At 36.3% G+C, this 17,530-nt stretch overlaps 1 protein-coding gene across 1 annotated transcript in view; it reads right to left on the reverse strand.

Moving 5' to 3' along the window:
• The window catches only part of INADL (InaD-like (Drosophila)), a 383,821-nt gene that overhangs the window by 207,223 nt on the left and 159,068 nt on the right, over positions 1-17,530 (reverse strand). The window contains exons 23-25 of the mRNA XM_006862480.1: positions 13,496-13,606; positions 7,740-7,817; positions 2,878-2,977 (exon numbers count right to left, since the gene is read on the reverse strand). Of these exons, the coding sequence (XP_006862542.1) occupies positions 2,878-2,977; positions 7,740-7,817; positions 13,496-13,606 (289 nt within the window). The remainder of the gene's footprint in view (positions 1-2,877; positions 2,978-7,739; positions 7,818-13,495; positions 13,607-17,530) is intronic.

Consider the following 17,530-nt stretch of genomic DNA (forward strand, 5'->3'; position numbering starts at 1 on the left):
AAAAAAAAAAAAAGAACATTATCATCTTTGTGTCAACAAATGTTCATAGAAATTTAAAGACCATGAAGTAGAATAAGAAAGATTAAGTTATGTAATAATAAGCCTTGTAGGATGGTTTGGGGCACCAGCATTTGTAACCTTTAAATCTACATTCTCCAATTTAAAGTTCCACGAACGTTTCTTAGAAGTGTCACATATATTCTTTCTACATTGGCAGCAATGAAGTAAAATTAACTGGTCATACCTACAACATCAAAACTCCAAAATCATATACAAATATTCTATGATATTCAAGTCATCTTGGACAGAGTAAAGGTATTTTTAGTTATTGTCACAACTGGTGTGCTTGTGGCAAGGGTTGGAAATACATAACCAGCATTTAATGGGTAGGAACACAGCTAAATATCTGACAATACATAGAAAATCCCCACAACAAAGAAATATCCCATCCAAAGACATAGTACCAAGGTCAAGAAAAGCTTATTTAGACAATCAAAAACACTCTTTCTTATTTGTAAAACTTGCAGACTGAGGTTCAAGACCAGTACTTTAGATTCAGGCACTAGGGTAAGGCAAATACCCTCTTATTATTATCTTCTCCAAATTGGCTAATACTTCATTTTCAAATCAGTATCTAATAAAACTGTCATACTGAAAATTAACAAAAAAAGACAAATGAATTTTCTTAGGATTGGATCCAAATTACCTTAAACTTACTGAAATTTATAACATACTTAGTCTTCATGTCCAGGAAAATAGTATGTTTCTCAAATTTTCCCCCTAAATCTTCATTAACAAAATTTTATAGGTAACTTTAAAAAAGAAATTGAGATTTTCACTTTGAGGTCCATGAATACTTATTTGGATTTCAGGACTTCCACTATATAGGCAAAATGTTATCCAAGTACTTTGTGTGAGTGTGCATGAACACTGAAAAACTGAAAGAAAAATTATTTCCATGGCCCATCAAATGGTCCTTCTGTTGAGACACAAGAGTAAAGGCATCAGTGTCTTAAAAAATTTGTCATTGAATCTTTCCCAAAGAAGAAACTTGAGGATGTGCTTCACCAAATCACAGAAACACCATCATATACAAGACACTAAAAAAAATCTAGCATCATGGTGAGGATAAACTCTAAATGAGAGGTGAGCAGGAGGCCTGGAGAGCAGGCAGTCAAGACTAACAAAGGAAAACAGGATGACAGGCGACGTCTCTCTAGGAAAAGAAAATGCCAGTGTCTGACCCAATGGAAAATAGCATTGGGAAAGGTTTAACCATGGTGATAGTAACAATGCTAAGAATAAATAAAAGCCAGCAAATAAATATAAAAATAAAAAAGGAATTCATTTTAAAATCTAGAATGAACTAAATAGTATACATGTTGTTGTTGTTGTTGTTAAGCGTCATCAAGTCAATTCTGACCCATAGCAACCCTGAATAAGGTTTCCAAGGAGCAGGTGGTGAGCTTGAACCACCAACCTTGAAGTTCAAATGGCTTTTCAGTCTGGCACATTAACCCACAACGCCACACCAGGACTCCAGTATACATGTAAAGGAACAAACTTATGAAAAATTGCTTGCCTCAGTAGTGAATAATACTTTGTTGTTATTGTTCAATGCTGTCAAGTCAGTTTTGACTACCAGTGATACTCTATAGGGTTTCAAAGACGGGACTGGTGGGTTTGAACTACAGACCTTGTAGTTCAAACCGACCTTGCGATACAGTGCTTTATCCTACACCAGGAATCCTCTTATATTAGAACATTATTTGGTGGGAAAAAATCTAAAGTGAAAAATCATAATGATGTATTTGGTGGTAGTGGTGATGGTGTGCCATAGAGTGGATTCAGACTCATAGTGAAGTGACCCTATATAGTGTTTCCGAGGCTATAAATCTTTACAGAAGCAATAAGCCTCATCTTTCGCCCTCCTTTTGTGTTTTTGTTTCCCTAAGCTTTTCTCTTCCACAGTGTTAGCATAGTAGAGTGAATAACATAGAAAGCAATAATATTTAACTTAATCTTGTACTGAACATTCAGAAAAGAAATGCAAATTCTTTTAAAGATTCCATTAATGTATATTTCATACAGCTAAAGCAAATAATAATAATAATAATAATGGTGTTGGTGAACACCATAAAAAAAATTAATGGTGTTGGCGAACAGTACTGAATATATACCAGTGGTTGCCAAAAGAACAAACAGAGCTCTTGTAGAAGAAGTATAGGCAGAATGCTCCTGAGAATTGAGGATGAAGAGATTTTTGTCTTTTGTACTTCGGACATGTTATCAGGAAGGACCAGCTCCTGGAGAAGGATATCGTGCTTGGTAAAGTAGAGGAGGGTCAACACACAAGAGGAAGACAAGACCCTCAGTGCAGCACATGGTGGCTGCAACACTGAGCTCAAATATAGCAGTGAATATGAGGATGCTGCAGGACCAGGTGGTCTTTCATTCTGTTGTACATAAGGTGACTGTGAGTGTGCATTTACTCGACAGCTCCTAACAACAACAATGCAAAAGAAAACCATGAGCTACATTCCAAAGAATAAAATAAGTATTTGTCCTTTTGTCATTTCGCATGATCAAAAGCACCAGCCCTTTGATTAAAGCAGGTAATCAACAGTGGACATCTACAGCCAATTTATAATTTTACGGGTCAAAATCCAATTTCTAAACAGTTTTAAAATTTATAATTAACTAATCAGATCAAGAGAAACAAAAACACAAAAGGAGATGTAATTTTTCACTTTCACCATATGTTCCTGCAAATTTTCAAAGAACCCATAGTCCTATAATTGATCATTTACAACAATCAATGAAGTATGTAATTTTATAAATTCTGTATTCCACCCTAAATAATGAGCAGGAACTCACTGTCAGTGAATGCATCTTCTTCTTCTTCTTCTTCACTGCCATCAGATGGACCTTTGTAAGGAGGGGGCAGTTTCATTGGAGGGGGAGCAGTTCCTCGCCTCTGAAGGTGCAAAATTGAAGAAAGGATAATTGTCTTTGTACAATCCCCATCCTCAATTAAAAGCAAAATAAAGTGAAAATCCACAACTATTTTGACTATACCTAACTTCAATCACATTAGAAGAACTTTAATGCAAACACAATTATCCTCTTAAGCTTTTGTTCTGTAAAAATAACTGTGATGCAAATATTGCAAAAAAGATAAATTCAAAAGCCCAACTTTTAAAACTGTTAACCTATCAAAAAGAATATACTCCTTTCCCATAATAACAAAGCCCATTAGGTACATGTTTCTCTATGCCAAAATATGAAATACCAAGATTTTCTAACTGAACAGGTATACATCTATAACTAGTTGTTAGTCAACATACATTCCTAAGTTCTTTGTTGTGGTTTTTTTTTTGGTAAATCTTAACAAAGAATAGTTGTTCCAATTTCTGCATTAATATTAATTAAAATCACACACCCCATGATACAGCACATATCAGTACTTGGTTCAAATAAGCTAACTAAAAACAAAACAAAACTCTCTGATCAGATTACCTTCACAGAACGGAGACATGTTCTTGATCGGTGAGAAAAATAAAACATGCTAAAATTTACAGAGATCCAAGCTGCTAAAATGAATAGGAGTCAACAGATTCAATCTCTCTACACATATCAAAATAACTGTACTAAGATTTGTTTTGCTTCAGTGTTTCAATAAAATACATTCAATGATGTTTATAGAATAAAACCACTAATGGCAGGATATACTTCAGTAAGTGGACAATAACTGGTCCATTACAGAAAGCTGGTATGTAATAAATTCTCCAAAATAGAAAACAATATTTGAGATCATAAAACAAAACATGCACTCAGAATCACTTCAGATAATATCGAGCCAAAGAAGTACTTTATATATTTGTAGAAAAATCAAAAGGAGATAGATGGAAGAAAGATTAAGGAAGATGCCAAATATGAAATTTTTATTAAACAATGGGAGAAATAAAAAATGTGATCACTATCTTTTTAGTCTTTATAGAACAAGCTTAAACGTGAAGGAAATGAAGAGTACAATGTCAAATGAACTCTTATCAGAAAGCCTTGTCTTCAGGCTTAGGTGATTCTAGGTCAATAATGATATTCACAGCTAGGAGATACAGCTTTTATAAAAACATTAAGAGACCTGAATTATGTTTGACAGCATTTTTAAAACTCTATTATTATTATTTTTTAATTTAAGGGAAAGCTGTTTATACAATAAACTTTTTAATTAACTCCTACTAATACTAAAAACCAAGGAGCTCTGGTAGCATAGTGGTTACAAATCGGGCTGTGAACCTCAGGGTCAGCAGTTCAAAACTACCAGCTGCTCTGCAGGAGAAAGATGAGGCTTTCTGCTCCCGTAAAGATTTACAGTCTCAGAAACCCTGTACAGGGTCACTATGAGTCGGAACCAACTCCACGGCATATAACAACAACACAATACTAAAAACCAGCCACTCCTTGGAAACCCTATACAGGGTCCCTATTGTTGTTGTTGTTGTTAAGTGCTGTCGAGTCGGTTCTGACCCATAGCGACCCTGTACAGGGTTTCCGAGGCTGGAAATCTTTACGGGAGCAGAAAGCCTCATATTTCTCCCACGGAGCAGCTAGTAGTTTCGAACTGCTGACCTTGTGGTTTGCAGCCCGATTCGTAACCACTACACTACCAGAGCTCCTATACAGGCTCCCTATACAGGGTTGGAATTGACTCAATGGCACTTAACAACAATAACAAATGCTCTAGGAAAACATATAAACATTTCCTTATCTCCAGTAGCTTGAATATGGTTTACACTGCACAAAGGAGATCGGGGTAGGCAGGATCAGGCCCTCCCTGTGGTGAAGTGAGTCAGAGTAAACTATTTGTTGTTGTTAAGTGCCGTTGAGTCGATTCCGACCCATAGCGACCCTGCACAGGGTTTCTGAGGCTGTAAATCTTTATGGGAGCAGAAAGCCTCATATTTCTTCCACGGAGCAGCTAGTAGTTTCGAACTGCTGACCTTGAGATTCGCAGCCCAATTCGTAACCATATATAACTGTTATTGTTGTTGTCAGTTGCTATTGAGTAGATTCGGGTTCATGGAGATCCTAACATGTGCAGAGGAGAACTAATCCATAGGTTTTCAAGGCTGTGACTTTTTGGAATCAGATTGCCACTCCAGTGCCCCAGGATGTCTCTGGGTTGGTTTGAACCACCAGTCTTTTGGCTAATAATCAAGCTAATAAGTTAGCACTTAACCATCTGCGCCTCCCAGGAATGTCTCTAATACAAAGTTGTTGGAGTATAGTGCCTAGTCACTTCTAAGTCTAAGCAGGCCTCCATTAACTAGTTGCTGCCTCTGTTAACTATTTGCAGAATGAGTAAACAACTGGCTGTCACTCATGTGGTTTCCATTCCCTAACTCTGCACAAAAGCTACCAAGCAGAGCCATCACTAGTGGTTCCTGTCACCCCATCATCTGGTATAGAGCACACATAGGACTTGAAAGATAGGACAAAATACCGAAGTTTAGGTCACAGATCAGGAAACATTTTTTGCCAACAATAGCAAATATTTTAGACTTTAGATCAATACGGTGTCTGGTACAACTACTCAACTCTACACTGTAACACAAAACCAGGCATTATTGTTGTTAGATACAAAGTAAAATATAAAAAAAATTCCTTAAATACCAGGAAAAAGATCAGCTATCATTTAAAAAAAACAAAAAAAAAAACATAGTACTGAAAGTTTTAATAGATATATTAAACCAAAAAAAGAAATACTGAACAAAAAGTACATTTTATTTTTTAAAAAGGTTATTATTATCTATACGTTGTTGTTGTTGTGCCATTGAGTCAGTTCCGACCCATAGCAACCCAGTATAGGGTTTCCTAGGAGCTGCTGGTGAGCTTGAACCACCTATCTTGCGATTCAAACCAACTTTGCAGTTCAGTGCATTAAACCACAGCACCACACTAGGACTCCTATTAACTATACAGAAAACCCCAAAATAAAAATCTATAGCTATAGTATTAGACTTTGAGACTCAAATTTCTTTATGGACAAAAACAGTTGTTCTTGTTGTTATGTGCTGTGGAGTTGGTACCGATTCATAGCGACCCTGTACAGGGTTTCCAAGGCTGTAAATCTTTATGGGAGCAGAAAGCCTCACCTTTCTCCTGTGGAACAGCTGGTAGTTTCGAACTGCTGACTCTGAGGTTCACAGCCAGATTCGTAACCACTATGCTACCAGAGCTCCTAGTATTTCTGCATTTTGTTTTTACAATGTTTTACAGGAGTACTAGTGTGGTGCTGTGGGTTAACACGCCAGACTGCAAAGCCGTTTGAACTGTGAAGTCAGAGGTTCAAGCTTATCAGCTGCTCCTTGGAAACCCTATAGAGGGTCACTATGGGTTGGAACCGACTCGACGGCACTTAACAACAAAAACAACAACATAGTGATTATGTAATGGTATGAAACAGTAAGAGAATTGAGTTAATAAGATGTCAAATCAATATGCTAAAGTCCATGTTATTTTTACATACCAACAATAAACTGAAAATGCAATTAAAACGCATTATTTATATGTAACAAAACATAAAAGAAAAAACATGTAAGGATATTTAGTAATAAATTAAACAAAATATTTGAAATGCTTTTCTGAAAAAAAGTGTAAGTATTATAAGATGTAAAAGACGAATTCAGTAATGGATTCTTAATGTTAATGGTTAAGAAGGCTCAGTGCCATAGATTTGCAAACTTTTTTCCAATTAATCTATAGAGTTGATACTATTCAAGGAGATTTTTTAATGTAATTTGATAAGCAAAATTAAAAATGTAAATGGCAAAGAAAAAGACACAAATATGCACGATACATTTGGGGGTGGGTGGGAAATGTATATATATTTAAGCGATTTGCTCAACCAGACAGGATAGATTATAAAACTTGAATAATTGTGGCAGTATAGTGCTTGGTCTAGGATTCCCAAACTGATAAAATGGTACAAAGAGCCAGAAACAGACTCCCCCAATAACTCAAAATCCAACCATTGCTAAGTACCATCAAGTCTACTCCCACTCATAGTGACCCTGTATAGTGTTTCCAAGGAGCAGCTAGTGAGGGACACTATACATCAGTGGGTAAAGAAGGTTCTATTTTTAAATTGTAGGACAATTAATTATCTTTATGGGGGATGGAAACTACTAGAAAAAATCCCTAGCTGATATCATTTCCTAAAGAAGAATTTTAGCTCTGTTCCTTCACTAAAATACAAGTAGAAAAGCAGGCATAGATGCTTAATCCTGACTGACAGTAAAGAAACTTTTCTTAGTAGAGATGTCCTTTGACCAGTCCTTAATGGAGAAGCAGTCTCATTAAGGAGCACCATGGGAAACACACTTCCAGGATGAGAGAGCAACAAGAGAAAAGTCCTAGACACTCTGTATGGGTGAGAGGCAAATGCTGGAGATGAATAGGTAACCTGCTCCGCTGAACTGGACAAAAACCAACATGATGGCTGCTTGGCCCTTTACATCACTTGTTTTATTAGGCACCTGCCCTTTACTCTGGCCAGATCAGCTATGTCAGGAAAGGAAACATTGTATATATAGTATAGTACTTTCATCTAAAGTGTACAGAGCACCAAAAAGCTAGTCTTAATTACAGCTCAGCTATGCAAGAGGGAAATAAAAGCATCTTTAAAAAAAAAAAAAAAAAAGGTTTATTAGGTTTTATTAGGCTTATTAAGTTACCTTTCCTTTGTTTTCTTGGTTGTCTTGATTCTGATTACTGATGATTTTGCTGACCTTAGTCTGAACACCAGGGATTACCTATCACCACAAAAAAGGAAAGGTGGGGAGAGAAAAAGAAAGCAAAATGTTTCAGTGCTACAATCATTACCCTTATAAAATATTTTAAAAACAAAATCTTCATGAGTTTTGCATCTTATACAACAAGTAAAGGTAACAGAAGTACAACTTAAAGCAAACAATTGTTAGCTCCATAGAGTCTGCCCTGATTTTATAGGTTCTTTAAATGTATAACTAAGAGTTTCATTATAAAATCTGATGACAGACCTCAAGATTAAAAAACATAAAATAAAACTGAATCTTGTTTCAAAGAAAATTGAGGGTATTGAAATGAAATTTAACACTGCATTTTATCCAAATGAACAAACTGAATTAATTGTGGAACAGATAATAAAATCTCAGAAATGGACAAAATACTGAATGATGAAGAAAGCATCAAATGATGGAAGGAATACAGAGTTACTGTACCAAAAAGAAATGGTCGATGTTCAACCATTTTAAGAGGTAACATATGATCAAGAGCCAATGATACTGAAGGAAGAAGTCCAAGGTGCATATTTTGTGAAATGGAGGGTTGGAGAAAAAGAGGAAGACCCCCAATGAGATGAAATGGCACAGTGGCACCAACAAAGACCTCAAACGTAGCAACAATTGTGAGGTTGGCAGAGGGCCAGGCAGTGTTTCATTCTGTTGTACATAGCATTCCTATGAGACGGCACCAACTCTATGGCTCCTGCAAACAACATCCTTCATGAACACAGATGTAAAAATTCTCAATACCTTAGCAAATAGAATTCAACAATATATTAAAAACAATAATGCATCATGACCACGTGGGATTTATTCATGGAATGAAAGGAAGATACAACATCAGAAAAACCACATAATCCACCACATACATAAAACAAAGGAAAAGAACCACATGATCATTTCAATTGATGCAGAAAACGCATTTGCCAAAATCCAACACCCATTACTGATAAAAACACTCAACATAATGGGAATAGAAAGGAAATGCCTCAACATAATTAAGAAAGATATATACAAACCCAATAGTCAACATAACTCTGAATGAAGAGAAAGTGAAGCATTTCCTTTGTGAACAAGAAGTAGCCAAGGAAGCAGTTTACCACCATTCCTAATCTATATTGTGCTGGAAGTCTTAACCATAGCTAAAAGACATAAAAGTGAAATTATAGACATGCAAATTGACAAAGAAGAAGGAAAACACTCTGTTTTAGAAGATATGATCCTCTATATAGAAAATCCCAAAAACTAAGCAAGAAAATTAATGGAACTCACTGACAGATTCAGCAAACTGGCAGGATACAAGATCAATAAAGGAAAATCAGTTGGAATCCTCAATACCAATAAAGACAGCTCTGAAGAGGAAATTAGGAAAACAGTGCCATTTACAATTCCCACCAAAAAGATAAAACACTTACGAGTAAATGTAATCAGAGAAACATAAGAAATATACAAAGAGAACTACAAAACATTAAAAGATACAAAAATGGCATCCAAAAATAGAAGAATATACCATATTCATGGATAAGAAGACATAACATTGTGAAAATGTGAACACTACCCAAAACAATACACAAATATAATGCAATCCCAATCTAGATTCCATATCATTCTTTTAAAAAATGGAAAAATGAGATGACTGGGTTTCCATCTCTTTAAAGATGAAACATCCCATAACATGAATGAACCTGGAGGACATTATGCTGAGTGAAATTAGTCAAGCACAAAAGGACAAGTATTTTATGAGAGCACTATTATAAAAACTCAAGAAAAGGTTTTCATTCTAAAAGAAACATTGATGGTTATCAGAGTAGTAGGGAAGGGATTCAGTAAACAGAGACTTGCTGTTGTTGCAGTTAATTGCTGTCTAGTGGGTTCCGACTGCAGACACATGTTATAACAGGGTTACAATATACAAAAAGAGGGAGGCTGAAGAATAATGAAGACAGGTGAAAACATAGGGAGGTATACAAGTGCTAAAAGGGGCTAGAGGTAAATAGTACTATAATCACAACTTTGGAATAACCGTGTGCAGTGGGTAGATCCATGGACAAATACAAATGCTGAGTAGGTATGGGACGAAAAGTAGGGGCATTATCACAAATACATAAGGGTGTGAAAGAGGATATTGGTACATGGATATTTACTATTTTTACAAACACACCTATGAATGTGTGGTGCACATAAGACAAATTATGAAAACATCTTAGATGTTATCAAACTTCTGATGAAAATGATTTGCTGGGCCTGGGAGTTCAGAACCACAGTTTCAGGAAATACCATCATCAACTGGCATAAAATATTACACAAAGACAATGTGCTACATCCTACTTTGCCAAATAGTGTCTGGGATCTTAAAAGCTCATAACTGGCCATCTATGGTGTAACTATTGATCTCTCCATGTGCAGAAGAAACAAGAGTGATGAGAATTGAAGAGGCTTGGAATCAACTAGTCCAATTTACTAATGGAACATGTGAACGTCAGTTTCCACAACTCTGAGATGAGAAGATCTGCATTGATACAACTACCAACTGATCTGAAAAGGATTACATTACAAGGACCTGAATACAGTGATAGAAAATGTAGAACAAAACTCAAAATTATACTAAAAGGACTGAGCTTACTGGTCAGAATGAGACTGAAGTAACCTAAGAATATGGTCCACTGCCACCCTTAAGGTCTGGAAAGAACTCAATTTTCAGTCAAGAAGTAGACAGGGATATAGGGAGATAACAATACTAGTTAAGGTTAAGCTCACCACAATCACTCCAAATCATAAGGGCAGCATTTCCCTAAGGACAAAGTTGAGAAAGGATGGGAAAGTGGGTGGAATGGAAATAGGAAAGCGCAGGGAGAAGTGGGATGACTGTTGTTGCATGGAGGGGATTGCAATCATTGAGATGAAACAAAGTGTGAGTACGTTGAATATAAAACTAATGATATGATCAGTAAAGCTTCACAAAATTCACAATGGAAAGTTATAAAACAAACTATATTCATATAAGATTAATATATAAAATTGAGACGTAACTATGAAACGATCGGGAATCCCAGCGTGATGCTATAGAATAAGCACTGGACTGTGAATTACAACATTGGTGGTTCAAACCCACCAGCTGCTCCTCGGAAGCTCAATAGAGGGTCACTATGAATAGGAACCTACTCGATGGCACTTGACAACAACAACAGCAGCAACAACATGAAATAATGGTATTAAGGAGGTATAACAGGAACAGAGAAATAAAACATAATAATGAGTTGAAAGTATGACTCCAATTTCAAAAGGTTTTATTTTTTTAATATGAAACATTACATAATGTTACTGTGAAATGCAGCAATGTGAAGTGGAAAAAATTACCTTGGCATAAAAACTTTCTATAAAGGAAAATAGTATAAATTATGGGTCCTGTACTCAAAAAAGCATTTACAATTAATCTTAGTAGATAAACACATTTCCCCAGCACAGTTGAAATATAGCTGAAATAGTTAATAATAATAATTTTTAAAAGTTTAAAAACTGAATGTATGTATAATGCTCTTAAAGCAGCTGATCAAATCACAGGTATTACCATGACCAATCAATTCATGATGTTGAGAATCTTTCATGTGATCGAGGCACTTTTAGCTATTGAGCGTTTGATGGGCACAAGGATAGGAAATTACCTCTTGGATTCTCCGGAAAATCTCAAAATCAGTCTACACTGGTTGAGACATGATTAAGCATTTGCTGCTCCTTCAATGATTAGTACTACTTGCAACAACAGTTCAGCAGAAGTGCACAAGTATGCAGAAATATGAACTTAATTCCTTTTAATGCCTTATTCATCAAGAAATCACTTTATGCTAGCAACAACAGCTACAAATGGGAACAGGTCATGGCCATAGTAATTAATTGAGTATTGAAGATGCTGTCTTGGCTATAACTACAAACAGCACAATGCTTGATAAACCAAATGCACAAGGTGGAATCTATCATACTACATGGGAGGGAAGTGGCTTGAGCAAACAATAAATTAAAAGAAATCAAACTGTTTAGATCATTCCAGGGAAGAGACCGACCCACTTCTGTTCACCTGCCAAGGCTGGATGAAAAACTTGCTCTTTTTGCTGACTTTATAACCTACTTAAATGCTTTGAATATTTCTCAGGAAGAACATTCACAGGTGACCACATAAGTGTATATATACATAATTCAATGGGTTCATCATAATTCAAGCTTCTTTCTTTGGAAGTATCATCAGGCAAGGAAAAATTTGGCCTATGTTACTACTGAGCTCAGTTTCCAGAAATCAAAATGATGGCTTCAAATATAGTCTAGATGAGTTAAAGATGGGGTTCCAAAATTTCCAACCATACAAAAATGAAAGGACTTTGCCACTTAATTTGTTTTCATGGTGAAAATATCATGCTTAAAACTGGAAAACACTGAACTTCAATGCATTCAACATAACAGAGTTTCCTAAGTGGTATGGCAACCACCAGTTATAAGCATGCTGAGTATCATATCCATGAGCCCGCCCTTGGGGCCACCAACCATGGGTCTGCCTAGTTATTATTTTCTGTTTGCTATTACACTGGAAGCCAGTATATTACTGCATTGAGAAGCAAACATTTCTTAAATGTGTCCTTTTACTACTCTTCAGCAGTACCTGTTTTGGATAGCTGTCATCCATTATTAAAAAAAGAAAAAGAAATATTGTTTAGAGTTACAGGACTTAAGGGTAAAATGTATGCTCTCTCTCCCTCCTACTGCCACTGAGGCAAGTCTTATAGAGACTCTTTATAGGATTCCCAAGACTATAATGGTTCATGGTAGCAGAAAGCCTCCTCTTCCTTCTACAGAGCAGCTGCAGGGTTTGAACTGCTGACCTTGTAGTTAGCAGTTCAATTCTTATCCCATGGCGTCATCAGAGCTCCTTAGACATTTCTGCTGCCCACTGTTATATACAATACTATCACTCACATCTTTGCACCAGAGTTCTGATTCCATACCAAAGAAGTGAATAATTACAGATGAAGACTTTTATGATTAAATACTACTATCTTTTTCATTTATAATGTCCAACTGTATGCATGTTTGGATGTCACATGCTTTAATAAATATATAGAACATTTGATGGTACCATTAGAATACTTTTACAACTGACTCTCTCTATGCTAGCAAACTTAGCAATTATGAAATAAAGGTTAGAAACTGGGTTGACCTCACAGTCTTTGACTTTAGCCAGTGCACACTGTTAGGACTCATACTTGTTTAAGAGATCAAAATCAGAAGAAAAGAAGGAAATTGAAGTTAAAACCTACATTTTTCTGAAGCTAAGCTTTTTTAATTTTTTTTCCAGATTAATAGGATAACATGAAAATGATTAAAACAAAGGCAAAATCTCGGTCTATAGCATGGGTGGGAAATGTCCAGCCCACAAGCTATATAAGGCTGGTGAAATCCTTTAGTCTTGCCCTGCCAAGGCAACCACAGTTCAAACCACCACATTAGGGGTGAGTTAATTAAACGTTTGAACAAATATACTGGATTAATTTTTAAGTTGATAATTTTGTATGGCACACGAATGATGTTATAATTATACAAATGGCCCTTGGCAGAAAAAAAGGATCCCCACTCCTGGTCTACATGAATAGACAATGTTTTAATATTGAGAACATACAACTTACTCTTGGAGTAGGTGACAAGCTCTGTACAACAAACACCACAGGGTTTCCTGCATTCTTAATGGCCTCTACTGCTTCTCCATGTGAGGCATTCTGTAAGTCTACTCCAGATACCTGAAACACAAAAGCCATTTATTTCAATTACAAAGGCACTAGATACTGTGGGCAGGTTAATTCAAACTTCAGGTGTATTATCTAGCTAAACCCTATAAGAACAGCTAGAGTCTAATAAGGTACAGGAGTCCTGGTGTGGTGCTGTGGGTTAATGTGCTAGACTTCAAAGTCGGTTTGAACTCCAAGGTTGGTGGTTCAAGCTCACCAGTGGCTCTCTGCAAACCCTCTGCAAGGTCGCTATGGGTTGGAACCAACTGGACAGCACTTAACAACAACAACATCAACAATAAGGTACAAACTGGGGTGTGAGGGGAGGGAGAGAAGTTGGTGGGTTTGAACCACTGATGTAATGGTTCACAGTCTGGTCCTTATCCTGTAACTCCACACCAGGAGTCCTTACTGTCTATAAAAGTCAAAATCTGTGAATACTACTTTAGCCTTACAGGATGAAACAAACAGGAAGATAAGTGGAGAAGGTAGTGGGATAAGAAGAAGTTCTGTTCTAAGATGGGAGCTACTACAGCATATTATGATACATAAGAGAGGAACAGATTAATGAAGGCAGGCAGACACAGTAATAGCAATATCCTTTGGCATTCACAAGGGAATGATTTCTATTGCACAAATCAGAGATGACTTTAGATAGACACACAAATAGTTCATTTTCTGCTAATGAGGAAAGGTAGATTACTTGGTAACAGATGAATTTAGTAAGAAGACATAGGAAGTGATGATAGGAAAGATTCGAAACCGAGATGTTGTTGTTATTGTTAAGTGCCACAGAGTTGGTTCCTACTCATAACAACCCTGTATAAATAAGGTTCCCAAGGAGCAGCTGGTAGGTTTGAACAACCGACCTTGTGGTTCGTAGTCAGTGCTGATCCTACAACACCACACAAGGACTTCTAAACTGAGTGAGACTCAGACCCAGGAAAGAAGTATTGGTGGTTTAAAATAGTTACCTATGAAGTAATTAGAGAAATGCAAATTGAAAATGAAATGAAGCTATCACTTTCACATCTAGAGAAAGGCTAGAGTGACACCACAAATGTTGGCAAGGCTGTAGAGAGACTAGATCTCTCTTATAGTGCTAGAGGGAAAATAAAATGATATAACTACTCTGGAAAACAGTTTGGCAGTTCCTTTTAAAATTAAAACTAAAATTATCGTATAACCTAGCAATTGTACTCTTGGGAATTTTCCCCAGACAAATTAAAATTTATTTTCATTTGGAACTTCTATATGAATATTCATAGCAGCTTTATTCATAATTGACAAGAACTGAAAGCTACTCAAATATGTCCATCAAAGAAAGAACGATTTTACAAACTGTGGTACACATTTATACCATGGACTAATGTTATTGTTGCTGATGCTAAGCGCTGTTGAGTCTGTTCCAACTCATAGCAACCTTGTATAGGGTTTACAAAGAGCAGCTGCTGGGTTTGAACTACCAACCATGTGGTTTGCAGTCCAGTGCTTGTCCTATAGCACCACACTACTAGTACTCAGCAATAAAAAGGAACGCTTCTTTGACAATTTTCACCATTTTAGCAAATGGGACTTCTATCCTGAAGTTATCTTTATACCCAATTTATTAGTAAATCCTGTTGTTTCATCTACAAAATAGACGCAGTATTTGAACAATTCACCATTTCCAGTGCTTTCACCCTGGTTTAAGCATCACCCCCTTTCAAAAGTCTGACATCTGAGGTTCCTCCGTCTACTCTCACTCTAGAAGCAAGAATAACAAATTAATAAATAAATGAACAGGTAGAAGGAGAGAAACAATTCTCCAGTGGCTTCCTACTGTATTCAGAACAAAACATCTTCCAGAAACCCTAGACCTCAAACTGTCCCTTGAATATAGCCAAGCACCAAGAATGACTCTTTCCAGAGCATCTGTGTATAAACTCTCTGTCTGGAGCCTTTGTCACCAATATATTCACACCCTCACCTCCTATATTTTGCTCTAATGTCATCTTCATTAACAAATCAATAAAAATTTCATCTACAACTTTCACTCCCCCACTCATCTGTCAGTTTGTTGTACTGTGGTGGCTTGTGTGTTGCTGTGATTCTGGAAGCTATGCCATGGATATTTTCAATACCAGCAGGGTCTCACCCATGGCGGACAGGCTGTACCTGCGCTTCCAGACAAAGACAGATCAGGAAAAAAAGCCGGACTACTTGTGAATATTAAGTCACTGAAAAACTTATGAATAACAGTAGAACACTGTCAGCTCCCAAGTACCAAATATGGAAACATAATGCAGGGCACCAGAATACTGTCATGTAGAGTGCCGGAAGGTGAGCCCCTTAGGCTGGAAGGCATTCAAAATACAACTGAGACCAAACATTAAAAGAAGAGCTATCACCAATTTTACTCAAACTATTCCAGAATATAGAAAAGAATGAAAAGTTTCCTAAAACATTTTATGAAGCAAGCATAATCCTCATACCAAAACCTAGGAAGGACATCACAAAAAAGAAAATTATAGACCAATATCCTTCATGAACATAGATGCACAAATTCTCAAAACAAAGTCCTAGCCAATAAAAGTCAACAACATATCAAAAAAATAATACATCATGACCAAGTGGGACTCATATCAGGGATGCAAGGATTACAAAATCAATCAATGTAATTCACCGTTTTGTTACTGTTGTTGTTATGTGCCATGGAGTCAGTCCCAACTCATAGTGACCCTGTACAGGGTTTCTGAGGCTGTAAATCTTGACAGAAGCAGAAAGCCTCCATACAAATTAAAAAAAAAAAAAAAAAGGGAAAGGAACCACATGATCATATTGATTGATGCAGAAAAGGCATTTGATAAAATGCAACATCCATTTCTGATAAAAAATTCAACAAATTAGGAATTTCTCAACATAATTAAGAACATATATACAAAACTAACAGTCAACATCACTCTCAGTAGAGAGAAATTGAAAGCCTTCCCTTTACGAACAAGAACCAGACAAGGATACCCTTTATCACCACTCCTATTCAGTATTGTGTTGAAAGTTGTAACCAAAGCTATAAGGCAAGAAAGGGAAATTAAAGGCACCCAAATTGTGAAAGAAAGAAAACTCTATTTGAAGATGATATTATCCTGTTCAAAAAACCCCCAAAGATTAAGCAAACAAACTTCGGGAACTCATTGGAAGACGCATCAATTTGGCAGGGTAGAAAATCAACAGGCAAAAATCAGTTGGATTCCACTATACTAAGAAAGATAGCTCTGAAAAGGATATTAGGAAAATAATACCATCTACAATAGCCACCCAAAGGATTAAACAATTAGGAGTAAATTTAACCAGAGAAACAAAAGACCTATACAAAGAAAACTACAAAACATTACACTACAAGAAACCAAAAGAGATTTACAAATTGGAAGCACATAACATGCCCTTGGATAGAAGACTTAACATTGTGAAAATATCAATCCTATACAACCAATGTATAGATACACGACAATTCCAATCCATATCCCAACAACAGTCTTTAAAAAGATGGAAAAACAATTACATACACATGAAAGAGAAAGAGTCCTCGGATAAGCAAAGTACTGCTAAAGAAAAACAACAAAGTTGGAGGCCTGTCATTTGCTTTCAAATTTTACTACATGACTACAGTGGTCAAAACAGCCTGGTATTAGTACACTGAGAGATATATAGATCAATGGAACAGAATTGAGAACCCAGAAGTGAATCCATCCACATACAGTCAATTGATCATTGAAAAAGGGCCAAAATACATTGAATGGGGAAGAAATACTCTCTTCAACAGATGGTGCTGGAAAAAACTGGAAATCAATATACGAAAGAATGAAGCAAGACATTTATCTCATATGTAGTGGTTACAAATTGGGCTGCTAATCTCACAGTCAGCAGTTCGAAACTACCAGCTGTTCCGCAGGAGAA

Source organism: Chrysochloris asiatica, unplaced genomic scaffold, assembly GCF_000296735.1.
Source record: "Chrysochloris asiatica unplaced genomic scaffold, ChrAsi1.0 scaffold00048, whole genome shotgun sequence".
Classification (NCBI taxonomy): Eukaryota; Metazoa; Chordata; class Mammalia; order Afrosoricida; family Chrysochloridae; genus Chrysochloris; species Chrysochloris asiatica.